The sequence below is a fragment of the Pyricularia pennisetigena genome, assembly GCF_004337985.1.
Source record: "Pyricularia pennisetigena strain Br36 chromosome Unknown Pyricularia_pennisetigena_Br36_Scf_25, whole genome shotgun sequence".
Taxonomy (NCBI): Eukaryota; Fungi; Ascomycota; class Sordariomycetes; order Magnaporthales; family Pyriculariaceae; genus Pyricularia; species Pyricularia pennisetigena.
Window position 1 is genome coordinate 15,906 of NW_021940937.1, and position 18,968 is coordinate 34,873.

The 18,968-nt window shown below is 48.9% G+C and overlaps 6 protein-coding genes across 6 annotated transcripts; 3 read left to right on the plus strand and 3 right to left on the minus strand.

Moving 5' to 3' along the window:
• Positions 1-155: 155 nt before the first annotated feature.
• PpBr36_11424 (uncharacterized protein) lies at positions 156-1,784 on the plus strand (the record flags this gene model as incomplete). The annotated part of the gene is made up of 1 exon (XM_029898524.1): positions 156-1,784. One exon carries the CDS (start codon positions 156-158, stop codon positions 1,782-1,784), a length of 1,629 nt encoding a protein of 542 aa, XP_029743158.1.
• Positions 1,785-2,514: 730 nt separating this feature from the next.
• Positions 2,515-4,216, minus strand: PpBr36_11425 (uncharacterized protein; the record flags this gene model as incomplete). Its single annotated transcript, XM_029898525.1, has 3 exons — positions 2,515-2,602; positions 2,650-3,333; positions 3,408-4,216. The coding sequence occupies 3 exons, from the start codon at positions 4,214-4,216 to the stop codon at positions 2,554-2,556; spliced, it is 1,542 nt and encodes a 513-aa protein (XP_029743159.1). The 3' UTR covers positions 2,515-2,553.
• Positions 4,217-6,209: 1,993 nt separating this feature from the next.
• PpBr36_11426 (uncharacterized protein) lies at positions 6,210-7,593 on the plus strand (the record flags this gene model as incomplete). The annotated part of the gene is made up of 3 exons (XM_029898526.1): positions 6,210-6,495; positions 6,547-6,969; positions 7,063-7,593. The coding sequence occupies exons 2-3, from the start codon at positions 6,700-6,702 to the stop codon at positions 7,591-7,593; spliced, it is 801 nt and encodes a 266-aa protein (XP_029743156.1). The 5' UTR covers positions 6,210-6,495; positions 6,547-6,699.
• Positions 6,368-6,908, minus strand: PpBr36_11427 (uncharacterized protein; the record flags this gene model as incomplete). Its single annotated transcript, XM_029898527.1, has 2 exons — positions 6,368-6,658; positions 6,771-6,908. Coding segments are annotated over 2 exons (429 nt in total), but the record flags the coding sequence as incomplete, so codon positions are not given.
• A 4,593-nt stretch (positions 7,594-12,186) lies between the features above and the next one.
• PpBr36_11428 (uncharacterized protein) lies at positions 12,187-12,934 on the plus strand (the record flags this gene model as incomplete). The annotated part of the gene is made up of 2 exons (XM_029898528.1): positions 12,187-12,597; positions 12,647-12,934. The coding sequence occupies 2 exons, from the start codon at positions 12,187-12,189 to the stop codon at positions 12,932-12,934; spliced, it is 699 nt and encodes a 232-aa protein (XP_029743162.1).
• A 3,179-nt stretch (positions 12,935-16,113) lies between these two features.
• Positions 16,114-16,742, minus strand: PpBr36_11429 (uncharacterized protein; the record flags this gene model as incomplete). Its single annotated transcript, XM_029898529.1, has 3 exons — positions 16,534-16,742; positions 16,286-16,389; positions 16,114-16,227 (listed from the first exon to the last, which is right to left on the minus strand). Exons 1-3 carry the CDS (start codon positions 16,682-16,684, stop codon positions 16,114-16,116), a joined length of 369 nt encoding a protein of 122 aa, XP_029743163.1. The 5' UTR covers positions 16,685-16,742.
• Between the last annotated feature and the right edge of the window lie 2,226 nt (positions 16,743-18,968).

Consider the following 18,968-nt stretch of genomic DNA (forward strand, 5'->3'; position numbering starts at 1 on the left):
ATAGTAACGTCAAAGACCCTGTCACCGCCAGACCCACTCCCCGCCACCGTAAAAAAACATACCCCTTGTTTCACCACGCGTACGCGTTCGTGATTTTCTCGCTCAATTCTACTCCGTTTGTTTATTTGAAGCTATTCCCAGATAGCGGTGCTTCTATGCCACGTTATGACGAGAACGACATGGCCGCAGCGATTGCCGACGTGGCGCAGGGCGTCCCGGTATTGCGTGCGGCTAAAAAATGGCATGTTCCAAGATCTACTCTCCGCGGCCGCCTAACGGGTACGACACCAAGATTTATTACAAACACTAGTTTTCAGAAGCTCTCTGTGTCCCAGGAAACGGCTTTAGAAACATGGGTTTTGGGTCAAGAGGCCTTGGGCTATCCCCCTACGCATTCAGAGATTCGCCACATAGCCGAAAAAGTCCTCCTCGCTTCCGGCCAGCCACCAACGCTCGGTATCAAATGGGTACAGAAATTTCTACGGAGATATCCTTCACTTAAGGTCCATAGACCTCGCAAAATCGATTCTGCGCGTATCCATGGGGCTACAACTGAAGTTATTCGCAAATGGTGGCCGCGCCTCCAAAATCCAACTACCTCCGCCATTAAACCCGAAAATCGCTGGAATATGGACGAAACCGGTATTATGGCCGGGCAAGGAAGTAACGGGTTAGTGATTGGAAGCAATTTTACTCGTTCAATTCAACGTAAACAGCCTGGATTACGAGAATGGACATCATTTATCGAATGCATCTCGGCTACTGGAAAATCCCTTCCACCGTTGTGCATTTTCCGTGGGAAAACCGTGCAACAACAATGGTTCCCTAGCAACGAATTGCAACGATTTGAAGGGTGGAAATTCACGGCTACCCCAAATGGCTGGACGGACGATAATACCGCTGTTGAATGGTTAAAATCTGTCTTTTTACCCATGAGTACGCCCGAAGTAGCGGGAGACCCACGGTTACTTATCCTCGACGGCCACCATAGTCATGCGACCCCTGAATTCATGACTGAATGTTTTAAAAATAACGTGTTTATCGTTTATTTGCCACCTCATAGTTCCCACGTCCTTCAGCCTCTGGATTTATCAGTATTTTCAGTACTAAAATCGGAGTACAGAAGACGTTTAACCGCTACGGGATTTGTAACCGATTCAACAGTTGTGGGCAAGCGATTGCTACTTCAATGCTATTATGAGGCACGCGGACGTGCATTCAAAGCTACTATTATTCGTTCTGGCTTTAAAACGACCGGTTTATGGCCTCTCCGTATTGCCAAACCGCTCATGAACCCCCTACTATTGGAAAACGCCAATTCACAGCGCCATAAAGCAGTAGGGCCCCAAATTGTGGCTGCATTGGAATCAGGGGCTATTGTTCCCGAACCCGAAACACCAAAAAAATCATCACGAACGACATGGGAGACTCCCGTACGGTCATATGAACTAGCTAGGCAACTATCAACTATACGTAGTCAGTCACGTGTATCTCCTACCCGCCGATCTTACCATTTGAAGCTAATTCGTGCCTGGGAACAAAAAGAATTCGATTCCGTACGAAAAGATTGCCAAATTGCGATTTTGGAGGCAAAATTGGAGGCGGCGCGACCGGTTAGAAGAAGGAAGGTGCAGATGGACCCAAATGAAGCGTTTGTTGACATTCGGGACGTGGAGCTCACGAATCTGATCAATCAGGAAATGCCATTGACATCAGAAGAATTGCCAGAAGAAGAGGATTCGAATGATGTACTTGATTGTATTGAAGTGGTTCATATAGACTAGCAATCGAAGAGTTTATCACGGGAGTTAGGAATAGCTTCATTTTTTTGGTGGTGGCGGGGAGTGGGTCTGGCGGTGAGAGGGTCTTTGACGTTACCTGAAAACATTCTGGGTGAAGGGCCTCTTGCATTTCGAATGCCAGTGTATAATTAGATCACCCACTGCCAATATTAGTTAAACTTTAGTTAATAGGAGGGTAGTGGGCCTCCCGCATGGCATTTGTCGTGCATTGGCGGCCAATCACATGCTCACAAAATAGCTGGCAGTGAAAGATCGTCCACAAATAGCCACCTTAGGTCGTTCATTTGACTACCAGGTCCAAAAGGAACCTTACAACAGTGTTCTTAATCTAGACTAAATGGTTGGGAAACAAAAATCCCTATCCCGATGAACATGATCCGTGCGTCCATGCTGAAAATTTTATGCACGAGAAAATTTCTAATTACTAGCCACCATTCTGCAGGCTTGCTAGTCAAGTAACTTGGTATCATTTGGATTTCAGCAGCTACTCTAGCAGGCAACAAAATTCATCTCCTAGGCTTGTCTCTGGCCGATGCGAGACATCCAGTCTTCACGCCCGGCTCTCTCGGGAAATTTCGGAGTATTATGTCATTTTAAAACCTGGCACTGGAGCGAGCTTCTTCTTATTGCTCTGAGCTTGTCCAAACGAAAAGGCATTTGGCACGCACAAAATACGCAGAACAAATAGCCAAACAACGAAGGGCTGGTAGAAATTTCTGACACACAAGACTTGATATCGGTTTATCTCTCGTCATCGCCAATTTCTGTTATGTTTTGTTACTATGTCTTGAGACGCAGGCCTAGAATGTACTCAGCGTACCACGGCCAATGCCTTTCCTCTACGTACCTTGCCAGCCGGCGGACACACCAAATAATCCTATAGATGCCGAGCAGATTGCTGGTGCTACCAACAGTAGATTCAGTCCACAGTACTGTCCGGCCGCCATCGCAGTCCTCTCGAGTCGTGGCTGCGAATTTCCAGTCGTGGCCGACAATTATCAGTGCCGGGAGAAACACCAAGTCAGGTGTGGTGGGAGGTATCGAGGTCTGGCTAGGTGTGGTAATTCCGGCAGTATTCGGGTCCATGACCCCGACCACCGCCGCTCCTTCAACTGTCTCGTCTTCCACATCCATAGCGGCCAATGACTGCCGTGAATGCTGTGGAATCTGTAGTTTATGCTTTTGTTCCTGCCGTTGCCATTCGAGCAACCTCCACTGTGCGGCCTGCCAGACCCCCACCTGCAGCTCAGCCTTTTCGCCCGACTCGCCGGGTCTTTTGGTTTCGACGCTGAGGGCGATGGGCCATTTGTTTAGGGGGCCAAAATCGGTATGATTGATTGATGTTCCGGGCGTCCTGCGCCGCAGTATTTCGATGGTTTGTGCCGGTGTCTTCCATGTGCCAGTCCTATTGGCCGCCTCCATCGCCGGCTCGTCAAAAGCGGACGCTCCGTTAATTATAAAACAGTAATCGACCTTTTTTCCCGACGAAGAAGACCTCGGGAGGATTTCGGGAGTGATTCTTGCGGTTGTGCTAAGCAGTATTGGCCACGCAAAAGGTCAGCAACAAAATTGAGTTGGGTGGAGAATACGTGGAAAAGGTCCTACCAAGGCTCGAAATCAACAAATCCATCGGCTGGAAGCGCCAGGCGTAGCAGCCGGTAATGTACAGCTTGGTTCCACCCATTTTCGTCATGTTTGCGTTCTTGACAGCGCAAAGCGGCGAGAAGCAACTCGCAGACTTTAGCAGCGGGGATGTCGGTGATCAAGTCTGCCGTCGTGTCTTCTGCTGCGCCCGTAAATGCGGAATCAGGTATGCGATACCCCAACGCACGCCTCTCCTTTGCCTCCTCCTCCGCGTATTTCAGCTCCTGCCTAAGCGACGCGTGCAGCACTGGGGTATCACCACTTGCAACCTTTTCGAGCTCGGACACAAGCGAGAACAGCTCGTCCGGTAGTCTGCCATTAGACAGTGACCGCACCTGAATGGCTTCTTCTGGCTCCACCTCCAATTCTGCCTGCCTTTTGCGGGGGCTGCTGCTGCGCTTGCTTGTTCTTGATGATGTAGAATAACCGAGAGAGACATTACTTCGGAGAGTCGAGGCGGTGGGACGGGGCGTCTGTTCGGCCTCATCAAATTCGGCTTGTCGACTCGGAAAATTTCGCTGTCGCTTCGTCGGCGGTGTGTTCATAATTGAGATGGGCGGCACATTGCCAGGACCGATTTGAGTCGAGGGCGGCGTCGGCGGATCAATTGGTCGAGTGCGCAGATAGCTGAAGCGTTTGCGTTTGAGGGCTTTCACAGGAACCCCCTCGATCCAGTCAGAGATGTGGTCATTGTACATTGTAGGATTGACGACAAACAATGCTTTGTGGCAGATGAATGGTAAACAATGCTTTGTTTTGATTTGCGCCATGGTTGTTGGTCAGCCGAAGGGCACTAGTCGCTAGTCCGAGGTTTACCCGAGGGTGTATGGGCCTAGGATTCATTTGGCGGTCTACAAGGTGGGTTATCTCCCATGAGATGTAACAAATGCATGTTTGATAAGTTCAGAAAACTAATACTTCACAAGCTACAATTATTTAAATGGTCTTGTATTTCTTCTTCTATCATTTTTCAAGGCAGAGAGCTCGACCGTCGATCACTGCTTGTACTTTGTCGAATGATCCAAGCTGCCATCCGATGAAGTTGCAACTGCGCCTTACTGGATTTAACCACGTTCGTACAAGTTGAAAGCTCCAACCCAAGCAGGCGCTATTACTTCTTTGGGCAGCTGCCCGAATGAGGTTGCGATGGCGACTATACCGTCAGTTATCGATTTTCCATTAGAGCTGCATACGCAGATTATATTTTTACAGTATGACACCACCATTGTTATTATGACAGATGCTGGGCGCTCTGCCCCGTCAGCCATGCCACTAGCAGGTACTGCCACGCCAAGCCTCACGCCACTGGTCCGCCAACCCCAGATTAGTCCGCAAATTCCTCCTCAGTTAGCAGGAGCGCATCCAACATCCTGCCCATGTGTATCTTCCCAATTCCTTGGCTGTCTCGGTGCACCTTGTTTAAGAAGACCTTTGAAACCCCAATGGGGCTGTGCCGAAAGGTACATCCAGTCTCATCATGAGTAGTACTAAACATCAGCTTAATAAAGCCGTCGGCTCCAACGCCGTTCCTATCCTGCTGCTGCTCCGTCACCATCGCCACCGCGACCCCTCCAGTCCAGGCCGAGCATGTCGCACACGGCCGTATACTCTGCGCATGAGGCAAAATACGATTGCCCAGAGAAGAGGTTTAGCTGCAGGATTAACAGGGGAGGTCCGGCCCAGCCGTACGGCAGGGTTGGGGTCGTATAAAGACGGACCCCACCAAGCGGCTCAAAACCCAGCACCAACCGTGGTGCGTAAAGGTGAAGCATGACGCGGTTGTGTCTCTTAATGTTGCCGGCCAAGCTCTGTGTCTCAGAGGCTGATGATCACCATTGTCTTTTTTGCGTGATGTGTTTTGTTTTGCGCAGAAGCCCCGCTAGAAACGCCAAGGGCGCCTGCGCGACTTGAGCAAAATGACACACAGATTGGTGCCAAGCTCATCCCGTGTAATTCTAAAATTACTTCCGTGTTCAATGAACTCACTCTACGGTACATCTAGTTCTGTTCTACAGCTAACATGCCCACGTTAGTGTTAATCTGAATGCTGATTCTTTAATGATAAGCTTGTCGCACAGAAGAGGGTAAAACCAAATGGTACCTAGTTCACGGGGTGCATTTTGACGCGATGCGTAACAGAAAACTTTGATTCACCGAGTGGCGCAGTCAGAACGATCGAAATGTTATTCTAGTTCCGTGTGTTGACAAATGATGTATGTAGCTTTATATATACTGCTTAGTTGTACTCCAGACAGGCAAATACGGCCCTCATTGGGAGATTGACTATCACAACCGTCATCTTCCATTCGGTTCCCAAAAATATCTCAAATCTTGTATCCATTATGGACCTTACACCCGGCTCCGCTCGGATCGTCAACATCCTGGCGAACTGCAGAATCGTATCCTCTCGTATCTGGACATTATCAGTCAGATTTGCTTGAAACTGACATTGGTCTACTTTTAACGATCTTATAGCCAAACTGTCTGGGTGTACACTCCTGGATGCCGAATAGTCCGAGTTTGCCCAGAGTAGATACTTGTATGGCTGCTAATACTGTCTCCGGCTCAGAACGGGCAATCGTTTCGCAGATAACTAACTTCGGAAGAAAAGGCGACGGTTTTGGGCAGAATCCTTCAAACGCTTCTCCATCGACTGCGGTCGAGAGGTAGGCTCCCTGCTGTGCGCTACGTCAGGGGCAACCAAATCAACATCCAGGGCGTCGCGCATGTCATATGCATAAAATGAGACAGTTTCGCACTTAGAGGAAACGAGAAAGACTAAAAGTCAATGTGCGTTGGCTACAATGGGTTGGATACCTGGAGGAGCTTGCCACCTGGGAAAATGCGTCGAAGTTGTTGAGCACCCTTGATAAGGATAGGGTAAAGGAATACCTAAAGAGTTTCAGTAGGGCCTGATATATCACGTATCCGCGAACTGTGGGATAAACAGTCGAAGACTGGAGTGACGCCTTCCAAACGCAGATCGCCTGCGGCGAACCCGCCATCCAAGCGGCCTCGGGCTGAACCCACAAAAGCTGCAGGAGAAAAAGTGAGCATTGCTGTGGAATCTCCCTTCCGTGCCACCCGCTAACAAATCTAGTCTCAAACTGATACAACATCGATAAAGCACAGTCGTCCTCCAAAGAAGCCACCTGTAACTCCAACTTCAGCACCGGCTTCATCTCCGTCTCCGGCCCCGGGTCCAGGTTCAACTGGAATAGTGGCATATGACTTGCGCCCCAAGGACAAGATCATGGGCGGCCTTTCAGATTCTGACCTTTATCCACTGCAGCCCGGCGTATCTGGTAAGCAAGCATGGCTTACTGGCAGGATCATCACATCCTTCCTAAAGAACCTGGCCCTCCTCTGCGACATGGCGACCTTTGAAGTCGTAGAGCCCGGGTCATCTGGCCGCTTGCTATCGAAAGACATTCGCAAATTTGCCGAGACCAACGGCGCCATGGTTGCCATCTGCTTCAACAGCCATTGGGTTTTAGTCATGATCTGGCCCTCGCGCCGTGAGGTTAGGATTTGGGACTCCTTTCGGTCAAACAAATCGGACAAGCCAACTGAGTCAGATAGGCCAGTAATAGAGTACGTTGGATTTAACATCCAGCGACTTTTGGGCATCGATCCACCAACATTTGAGCCCTCCGCCTCAGCCACTGCTTCCGGCTGGAAAATAAAGTGGGAGCCATGCCCACAGCAGCAGTCTGACTTTGACTGTGGGATCTCCGTCCTGGTTGCAGCGACCTTTTACGCGACCGGCCACGAAATACCTTCTTCTTTGGCTTATGACCTGTGGCGGCGGCTACTGTTGGCCATCGCTTCAGGAAATGTGTTTTCGCTACCGAAGATGGAGGAGCTACCCGAATCCCTCCGCTCGCTGCCTGCAAAGCCCGATATCAAACTGATTAGAACACATATTCAGGGGCTACAGGATTTTCAAACCCGCCAAGTCGCTCGAGCATCCATTGTCGAGGCCCTCCCCACCGCAACGCCTGTTGTAAAAAGTCTAAAAGCCCAGGTGGCGGAAAAGTACATGCAGACGCGTTTTGTCGATCTTGAGGATCTGTACTTTAGACTCCATAATCTCAGTCTCGATACTTACTCACAAAAGTTGGACGTGCCTTCCGATTCTCGATAAGCCCACCTTTGTACTAAGTCGGGGCCCCCCCGAACGGATCACCCCAAAAATCGCGCACCAAATCAGCACCACCAACAACAATCCGTTATATTAACTATCTAACTAGCTGCAATGATACAATCAATTGTATCGCTAGAATCGTCAGAATCTGAAGATTCTTCTGGCATAGCCTCAATTTCACCCGCCTCCGCCTGCGTGCACTGGATCTCCCGCAATTGGACGAACGTCGAATTAGGATCCGGTTCGACCCTCCGTCTTTTGCGTGGAGCTATCGCTTCAATTTGGGTTTCTAATACCTGAATTCGCTCCAAAGCCGTTGCGAGCGATTGCTACGCAGACGTGCCATACAATCAAACCACATCAATGCGGCGGCATCGCAACCCAAACCCCGACACACTTCTGGGCGTGCAATCACGGAACCACCAACATCGCGTTCGTGTAAGACACCCGTAGCTGCATCCGCTTGATACCGGTTTATTCTGGCGTCGGGTGGCAGAAAACCCCGCTTCGCCATCCAATCACTTTAGACGCATTTTGGTCTAATTTTGAAGCTTTTCCCGGGTTTATTGGTGATCGTTTTCGCTTTTGGGTATTGTTTGGAGGCGTAGTAATTTTTTGTTGGGTATAGGTATTGCGATTTTCGAGTAGTAGTGGGCTTAACAGCGGTTTGGCTATATTAATAGGCCATAACCCAGTTGCACGCCACCCGCTAATAATAATTCGAACGGTAAGGGCTTTTGACGGGCTTGGTAATAGCTAGCAAGAAATAGTCGTTTGCCAATAACGGTAGAATCGTTGAATTGACCTACTATTGCTAGCTCCCGTCGGTAGGCTTCTTTTAAAGGCGAAAAAACGGCCAAATCGAGTGGTTGAAGAATATGAGATGCGTGTGCCGGTAAATAAATTAAAAAGACGTGATTTTCGAAACATTTGGCCATAAATTCGGACGTTGCATGTGATTTATGGCCGTCGAAAATTAATAATCTTAGGTCTTGGGGGTGGGTTGGCTTGGTATTCTTGTGACTCAGAACATGATATCGCTGCTTATTATTGGCTGTTTATATTCCATCCTATTCGGACGACTCGGCCGATTTTTACCACATCGTCTCCGAACCTTCCAAATATTATCTTTAGGTATTAGAGGTCACGGTTCTTGGAAATTGCGCTGGAATTCCACGGTAATGCCCCACGTACACGGCCGCTTCCGTGAAACCGCAAAGCAGCCCTACCAGAGTACTATAGTAGTCCTCTCAAACCTTGCTATCCCCTCTAGCTCCACCATAATTAAGCGTTACGGCCCTGCGTCAAGGAACGTTGGTCACATCGCATAAACGCAGGCCAACCAGCAGCTGGTCTGCTCCTTGCAATGCCGTGTTGGTCCCTTGGTCGTTGCGCTGTCAAAGTGGGGTTACGAATGTCCACCAATTCACTTACTATTCCCAAGTCAAATACGTTATTTACGCCACTGCAAGGCCAGCCAATCGGATTGCGTTTAAAGCCATTCTGAGTCACTTATCGCAGTCAGATGGGCGTCCACCATGATGCGGGAGGCCCCCCGTGGCACGATATCTGTGGGGCGGCAAAATACGGGGTCTGGTGCCGCATGGTGATCCGGGACGAGATAAAGTGGAGGTTAAGAAGTTAACTTCGTCCAGGATCTGCGTTTTAAGGAGAGCAAATGGTTCATAAGGGGTTGGACGCTCCATATAAACTCGCCGCATTCCACCAACGGCGGCCCGTTCGGAGGGAGCATATAACAGCCTTCACAGACATAAAACCTCCCATACATGCAACTGATAGCCTCGGATACATGGTCACAACAGGGTTTCACTTCGTATCAAATCAACGCAGCCGAAGTAGCATTATAGGCGATAGGTTATTGTGCATCACACAAATGGACGTTACACCTACAATTCCCCACCCTACTATTCTGTGCAGTGACATCGAATCCGGCTCTGCACCCGAAGAGGACTTAGCTATCGGGGTTGTCAAGGCATCAGCGTTGCGTCGGACTGATAACGAAATAAAGAAGATAGCATATCATTTGCGAGCGCAATTTTTATTGGGAATTTGACTCGGGTTTCGCAGCTATTGCAGTCCACTGGAGGACATCTGCATAGAAACGGCGTGGAGAAGCTTTATGAGGATTAACTTAGAAGTGGCATGAAAAGTTGAAATGCTTCTATCTTCAAGACCGTCCCCATATCATTCCGAGCCTCTGAAAGAAGCTAAACAGCGAGCCTTTGGGAATGAACCCGGCATAGGTCGATTCCCACCACGCCGCAAATGAACCTACGCATTCGTCAGCTAATGTATATTCAGAAAGGAAATCAAGGTTCAACTTCTCTAGGCAATCCTCACCACCAACAGGTCCGGCCTCAACAAATCCAAGAGCCTCTACAACCCACGGCGCCACGAGCACCAGCACGCCGACAGCGACGATGGTGGCGAAGCCCGCCGTAAGGTATGGGTGCTCCTGTGGAAAGGCAAAAACAGTATTCGCAGCCTCCTCGGCCTTGTCGATAAACTCGCCCAGGACGGGCCTGATCCTGTCCCGGCCGTCTCTAATCACCACCTCGAGGCCGCCGACAATGGCGCGGGCGATGCTCTCCGTCCATCCGTCCTCGCCGACAGCGTCTTTGATCTGGCGCCGGAGGGCTGGGCCGTCTTTTTCGGCGTTGAGGAGAAGCTCGATGACCTCGTCTGAGATTTGTTGCGCACAACGGACGCTGTACGGCGTGTTTGCTTTCACGCTAGTGGCGGTTGGAATAGCGTTGGGGTTTGTGCTGCCGAAGCAGTTGGTGATGAGGTTGAGGATGGACATGTTGGGTTAAAAAATGGAGTTTGGAACAGCGGCCTGAGATTTTTTGGTCGTTGTGTGTCGTTGCAAGACTTCGATGTAGTTGGATGAAACAGGAGGGATGACAGGTGAGGATGCAGCAGGCAGTAAAGTAACCTGGAAGCATGAGAATGGGTGCACCAATTTCTGACATTGCATGCAGAAGCAATGAATAGCCTAAGCGTTGTTTGAATCACTCGACATGTAACATAGGCGGGCTGAAGGCCTAAACATGTGGTGGGTTACCTCTGTTTTTTTCGAATCAAAAAACCCTATGTAGCGTGGACAAGGTTCCTCACTTGCCGCCAATACACAAAATACGGGTTTGAGATGGCACTTGCTACAAACGAATTTACCCAGCAGCGAAATCAATTTAAGCCCCTTTGCTACTGCTTTTTTTACCCCTTCCGGTGTTTTGTACAGCACTGTGGGCTTTTACAGGAGGATTTCCCGTGGGGTCTAGGAGCAAGCGGCGTGCAATCCAATTTGTGGGCCCGGGGCGGCAGATTGCCGGTTCCGTCTTTTGTCTCAGCAGTACATTAAGCGCAAAGAGAGAATAAAGGATAGGGCAGGACAGGACGTTTGTGTGTTTTGTGTTACACTGCATTTGCGACCCAACCAGCGCATGGGGATGGGATGTCGGCGTCAAAACTCGGCCTCTTCCGGAAAACCAAAAACTCCATTTGCAATAGCCCCCAATTAAGGGCTTTTCAAGGCTCTGTAAGCGAATCGCGTAGGCACGCGGATGCGATGTGACACCATTGAGAAAGTCGCCTCAGAATCCTCCAAAACGGCAAAATAGGGCAATTGGTTATAATTCGTGCCCGATGATACTGACATGCCTAGAAAAGTGTTGCATCACCTTGGTGGATGTAATGGGTTTGAGCTGGACTTGTGGCAATGAGCGGCGAGCCTGAAGTGATCACCTGCCTCGTTTCCTGCTTTGTTGGTTGCATAACAGTCAACTAGCAAAATAAAGCTTACGGACAAGGGTCTTTACAAAGGGCGGGGGTCCTGGGGATTGGTTAACTGAATGTAACCCAACATTTGATCTAAGCCTCAACAACAATATTGGAACATTATATCGATGAAAAAAAATCACACTTAACGGCGAATCGCTTTTGAACTGATGTACGATTAAATATCGCAAGGGGGGAGGGATGGGTGGAAGGGGATACGCTACCTTAACGTAACACTATCTGCAGCAAGTACCACAATTCCTCAGGCCTGATTGAATGTCCAAGGTAGCATTCCAGCAACCAAAAGGCAACCGTCTATACGCCGTAAAACTAACGGTCACTTGATCCACAAACATTGCCAGACACAATTGCGGTGACCAACTCACAAGTGACGAGCCAGTGCGTTTTCCACCAATTAAAGATCGCAAGTAGCCCTGGAAATCACAATCTGCTACACCCTCTTTGAGAGGACCCACAACGAGCTCAGCCCAAGTTACCGTTAACGTTAATGAGTCTCCAACTCCAATACAATTCTCCCCCTACGCTCCTGCGCGTCAGTCCCGGCTGTAGCGAACTAAGAATGCCATCCTTCCCATGCTCAACGATTGCTCATTGACTTGACCTAATCTGGCTCAACGTCGAACAGAATGAGTAACCTAAGTTGGGTCCATCCACGTGATTGGAGCAAGTCTTTTACTCCGCCCACACAATCACAGTCCAAGTTTTCGAAAACTAAATACCGGGGCTTTCGAATATCTTTTACATCTCTTTACAACCTTTGCATCCGTGGTCAAGATGGGGCCCTCTACTAACCCCGAGCCCATCCGTGAGGAATTTTGTTTCGGCATGACCCACGAAAGAAAATATTACAAATACGACAAAATCTTTTTCAAGCGGAGCATTCGGCAATCTGAATGGCGAAGCCATGGCGGCGTCACATTCGTGCCGAAGCTAAACAAAGAGCGGATAATAAACGAAGGAGCGTGCCTCAAGTTTCTTTGGGAGAACACCAACATTCCGCTGCCAAAACTATACGCCTGTTTTGAGGATGACGGGGTTGGCTGTCTGATGACGGAGTACGTGGATGGAGTCGGAATGGACGAGCTTACTCCAGAAAAGAAAAACGTCGTTATCAGAGAACTTATGGAGCATTTGACTACGCTTAAAACATTAACGTCGTCAAAATGGGGTGGGCTAGCTGGCTCGGTTAGTTTCCCTCCGAATGAGTTTACCAGCCATTTAACTAACTAAACAGGTTTTACCTCCCTACCGTGTCATGAGGATGTGCGATGGCCCATGGCACATGAGGGATCGAAAAGAACCCAGCCTTGTGTTCTGCCACAACGATTTGTCAGAAAACAATGTTCTTGTGGATCCCTCAAGCTTGAAGATCAAGGCCATAATTGATTGGGAATATGCCGGATTTTTCCCTTCCGAGTTTGAGAGACCCTTCTACGAACGGTCTGGTCCATCGATTGCGCTATCGAACGAGGTTGATGATGTGGACACCCTCTTGGAACTTATGAACAAAGAGAAAGCTTGAGTTTTATAAATCAGCCAATCAAATTTGCTCAAAAGGGAGGGTAGTATTGGACTGGCCATGGAGCACTTAGTCGCACTAGTATACTCACTTTCGTGATTCGAAACAACCCAGCTGTCGGAAAGAAGGAAATGTTTTGTAGCATGGATGGATGGGAAATACCAAGTGCGTGCGGGGTAGCCCACCAATTTGTAAAGATTAGCCGATTTGGAAAGCCTGCAGATAGATGAATGCAAGTCGTAGCCTATCGCTTACTGCCAATACCCAATCGCCACCAAGCAAAAATGAAACCGGCATTTTGCCACCCTTGGCGCCCGCAAACGCGCGCTTGTTCCTGGCTTCGCCAATTGAGGTCGAAGGCCTTATGTCCTCAAGATGTTCGTGTGGGGCGGTTGCCTTCATTTTCCGACAGACAGGGAAAAGTTCTGGATTATATTGGCTTACGCCCAAGCTACATGTTAAGCCCGTGCAGTTGGTCGCTGCCAGTGCGTGCATATAAGGGTGGAATAGGGGATAATGAAGCAGCTACCTCATTACTGAAGCTTTTGCTTCTGTGTAGCGCAACAGCTGCCCTATCCGTTCGTAATACTACACTGCTCGCCACAGGCATCCCCGGCCCACACAACACAAATAGCCATGAGCACCTCAAACTGGCGTCGAAAAGGGGACAATGAATTTAGCTACAGCCAATCATCAAAAGATCACCATGATGCGAACCCCAACCGGGTGGTATTGGCCCCACTGTTAACAAGGGCCAATGCAGCCATTAACTTAGCAACGACTACCAATGAACCCATTATCGTTAGTTAGTACAAACGATATTGCTGCTAAGCACTATGAAAACAGAGCAATAATCATACCATAGTGAGCAGATGGCTAGCAAAAGGGGCACACCTGAGTGCTTGAAATTTCTTTGCCGCATTTAGAGCACTTAACAACTTCCGAAGGCATCTTAGGAGCTTGTTTATTGGCGAGGATTGTAAAGGCTAAGATTATTATCGAAGTTGAGTGATGCCGTAGTTGAGCTTTGAATGCTTTTGAGAGTTGGTATAATAGCGTGAGGTATGAAGAACGAAAACTATTAAAGTTTGGTGCTGCCACCTGAGCTTTTATAGATAAAATAGCTTTAGCCCTCGACTCTACAAATCAAGGCTCACGCAAATGATTTCAAGAAAGATTACAACGAAGAAATGACCTAACCTCCAAACAAAAAATCAACCTCAGCTAAGAACATAATTCACACATCAACGCTTTGTGTGTGTGAGGGGGCGGGGGGTTACTATACCACCCCTTATTGGTATACCACAGGGGTATCAGCTTCCGCATTTCGAAGAAATGTCCTTCCTGACCAATTCCGTCCCCTCTTAACACTCGGGCCCGCTTCGAAGAAATGCCCTCATCTCAATTGGTCAGCTCCATGAAATTCGCGTACCTTGGCCAACTCTAGCGACATTCCACTAGCTCCAAGCAGCGCCTCCCTTATCACTTGACAAATTTGACGCCGTCCCAATTTGCCCTGGCAACCGCGAAGAAATATGGGAAATGTTTGTCGATACATGCATAAAGTCACAAGCCTAGATCGACTCCAAGCCTGCTACATATGAGCGTCACAGTACGCCTCTGCGTCCGACAACTGCTGAAATCAATGTACGCCAAGGGGGCTGGTGCGCTATCTTGGCCAGGCTAGGTCCAGGTCGAGGCACGGCCCACTTGGGTACTCAGGTCGCCCATGCGAGGACCTATTGGTTGTCTACGTGGATTGGTTCGCAGTCTTAGACCTGCAGGCAGATTTCGTGCGCTGGATACTTCCCAGTGCTCTCGGAACCATTGGCAGCGTCAAAGCTGCATCAGGCATCAGCCATCACGCAGGAAGCGCTTCCTATTGGCCCGGGATGAGGCATTCCCTGATTTATAATATTTCGAGCTTGGTAGGCGGCTAATTAATTACAGGTTGGGAGCAATGCCGGAAAGCACCCGTAGCCCGCTTCGAGTACCGCACCGGAGCTGTGCGGATTGGCCTGGAAATCTGCTAACGGATGAATTTTGCAGGGACCGCAGACTCCCTGGCGCATGTGGCGAAGCCCGCGCCTATCACCTCGCCAGTAATTTCCTGAAATGCCCTCACAATGTTGCTCACCTTGTACCATGCAGATGATGCATACACAAGCCAGAGTGTGGAACTACAGCCGGCAAGTCGTTAAACAGACCAGGATGTCATCACCAAAATTGCTTGAACTGCTACATCCGGAAAGGCCTGCGCCGTCGCTGTATCGGCCTTGGTGTCGGTACGCTGATAGCAAGCCAGCCATACAACCCAGCCCAAGAGGATTATCCTTTTGAAAATGACCAACTGCATTCGACAGCAGACGCAGTTCTACTAAAATTACAGGGTTTGGTCACAGATCTGGAATTGACCCGCTGGGAATACCCACCCCTGGAATTGCTTGAGCCCAATCAGCCGCGACATCTTAGGCCAGATGCGTCGTTGGGGGTTGCCTTTACTTGCCATGATTCACCAATGCGGCTGTGCAAAGGTTGGGTTTCTTTGAAAGTTACTGCGGTGGGCTAAAATTTGTCATAGCTTTTTACCAAAGAAATTCGTTGTATGTTAGGCCAGGTTTGATTAGCATCATGTTCTTTCGCCTCTTCAAATTCTGCCTAAAGGTAATAAGCGGCGATACCTCTGAGAGGCTGCATGCCCTCCTTTGGTCAACCTATACCTCATTGATGAAGCAGCTGGGGCGAAGAGTGTTGCAGGGTGCGAATCGGCACAAATGTATCCTTGTTGATTGCCGGAATGCTACCACATGTTATCCGTGGAGGTAAAGGCCAATAAGAACGAGCCCGTCACAAAACGCACCCCTCAAAAATCCAGCATTAAACCTCCCCCCCGAATTTCCGTCCTACCTTTGAACCTCCCTGCTCGAGGTCGAGGGTCGGTAGCTCCAACCAACCATATGCCCCGAAAACGGTAAACAGTAATGGGGAGATTACGGCGGCGACCCGTATCCTAGCTTGTAAACGAGATTTCCAGGTATTTTGGCGTATTTCTTATTGGTGGTTCCCCGGTCTACATCTTTGAAACAGGCACAACTTACCACAAAGGCCTCCCAGTGCAGCTGCGGACGCAGGAGGATTTTGCCAAGTGACATTGTCTTACCCTATTCACCTGGCATATCCTTTCATCCGGGAGGCCTCCTGTGATCATTCTGAGTTTTTTTCTCCCAAGACGGCATCAGTCCGTCACCGAGAAACATGGGACAAGCTAGCTCCAGCAACACAACTGAGCTGACATACTATTACATGATTATACGTAATTAAACCTCGGTGGGGTTACGTTTGTGTTTTATTTACCTGGTTCCAAAAATGAATGGTGGAGTCTTCAATCGCCTCTGTCATATCAAATCCGGGATCTGGCTGACAGCGGTTGAGATGCAGGTGGTATTTTGGACGAAGGCCTCAATTAGAAAAGCGGTGTGACGAGGTGTCAACAATCAAGAGACTTAGGACAGATAAGCACTGGCTTTAAGCGAAAAGCCTGTCTTGGCATGTGGTCGCCTGCCGCTCACAAGAATAATCCCTATCCTGTAAGCTTGACTAACCTCCCAAGACGCTACCGGGCATATTCCTACCGGCCGATTTACTCTCATGTAACGACATCCATCCCGTATTGTCACCCACAATATCGGCTTGTGCCGAGGGATACATCCGCGCCGACGGTAACATTTCGGCCCGTAATAAGTAGACGGCCATGTCATGTGTGTTGGCCTCACCATCTTTTCTTCGGTTGGCAAGGGGTCGAAATGCTATCCTTGTTGCATTTAGCCAGGGTAATTAAGTGGGGCGGCGCCTCTTCCGAAGTATCTGGTGGAAGCTTTCTGGTGTGCATTTCATATTCAATCCACTAAAGACCTCCAATAGCTACTTTACGAATTGGAAAGCGGCGCAAAAATGTGAACCTGGACCAGCAACACAGCCGCATAGTTCATTTCTGACTTGCTGCAGAGAGATCTTTAGGCGTATTACGTACTCGCCGGTTCCTTGGAGCGGAAATTCGACGAACACTCATATAAAGGCATCCATTGGTGTTACGGTGTAGCAAAGGCGCGTATACCCCTTGTTCGGTACCAATAGGAATCGATTCCTGTGTGATGCTCGATATATCTATGCCTCATCCAAGCGGACCATGCATCGACCTAGAGCGTGGCCGCACCTGCAATGTGTTGGTGCTATTACTTAGCGTCCATTGGTGCTTGTGAAAAGTAGGATGTTCTATTTGTGAGAGTAGGTTTAAATTCTGATCCCTATATGTAACGAGTAAATTGGGTGGTTACATGTACAAAGACAAAGCCACCCTCTACCAGTATTATTTGTATCCTCTTTCGTTTTTCCCTGCTGGTGCTGAGTCACTGTTTTTCTAAGAGTATGATATTACTGGAAACGATCGGTTTAGGTGATCAAACAATGATCCTGGTGAGGGTGGCGTGAGGCCGCATGATCGCTTGCAGATTTGCACATCCAATGTGCTTCAGAAGTATGGCAGTTAACAATTTAGCACCGAGAAGCTGCTAAATTGTGACTGTGGTGCCTTTGACAAAGTCCTGCTTCGAGATCTTCCTGGCAAGGGGTCCGCCATTGCCGCGCTTTTCCCGCTTCAATTGCAGCTTGGCTTTTACTTAGCATTTTGGAAAGGCTGAAACTAGCTGCCTTAACTCTGGCACAAGGCAGCAACACAACCATCATAGGCTACGTGGTTAAATTGTCAACTACCCACCAGCGCCAAGGCTACCGGATGCGTGCTCGTCACCCGGTGATGCAACCCAACGCGAAATAGCCATGCGCCCAGACAGGTGTATCCAAAAGGAGGTCCATGGCACTCCTTTGCAGATTGGTCATCTCTGAAAACGAGCCACGCTGGCGATGCCAAATGCAACCACTACACCTGTCAATTACACTGATACAGCTCTGAGCGCCCAAGCCATTCCCAAATAGTGTTAAGTTCAGACTACCGTTTTCTCAAACGCCAAATTCTGCCTGTCTTTCAAGCTCAGATGGGTGTGCGATGTGGGTGGTTTTTGTCCATCTTGGGGCAGAACTGTGAATGGGAGAGCTTGTGTAGACTGAAAGGCAGTAATTAACTAGATGCCTGGGAGCTCAAATACTTTTTGTCATTTCCAATCCGCAACGCGTCCATAAATTTCCCAATTCTAAAATATTATTCCAAGAGCCAGGCAACCAAAAAATGCGCTGCTATGAGTCAATGTCTCAAAAGACTGCGCCCAAACTGTTGGGAATGATGACGGAAAACAAAAATTCATTCTTGGCTCGCACTCTCCACATGTAAGAAACCAGAACCGGCAATGTAATCTCGGGGAGCCGAGGACAAACACTCGGGAACACGTCCAGGCTCTCCCTGGGATCTTTTTGAGACCAATCAGCCGCGAGAGCCAAGACCAGGTCTTTTGAAGCCGCTCAGGCCAAATTAGATCGTTGGTGGTTGCCTTTGTTTGTTATGGTTCGCCAACACAGCTGTGTAAGGATAAGCCTCAAAGTTTGTCGTTTTTCTACAGTACAGCGCGCTATCAAAGAAGGTCGTGCAGTCTCTTAGGGGGCCTTGTACGCACTTGGATTGCTGACGACGTTACAGAGATCACCTTTTACATATTTGACGCATAATCCTGAGGGAATTTACTGGAATTCCTCTAGTTCCAGACCTAGAGTGCCAAGAATGAAATCGAGTAGCATCGGCACTGGGTTCATGTACCAGAAAAGTACCACGGTCAAAATTTATTAAGGGTCTCGGTGCTGAAATTTTGACTGCAATACTTGTGAATAACATGGGAGCTGCGAACCTGTAAGCGATTAGGCTTTCACCTAAACCCACAAGTCAGACGGTTTTTGACACCATCTTGCAATTTTGAGAAGACCTGACGCTGTGGCGAATCCAGGACAAACGGGAACACTTCCGGTATCTCCCTGGAATTGCTTGAACACAGTCAGCTGCGAGAGCCAAGACCGAGGTCCTGGCAACTCTCAG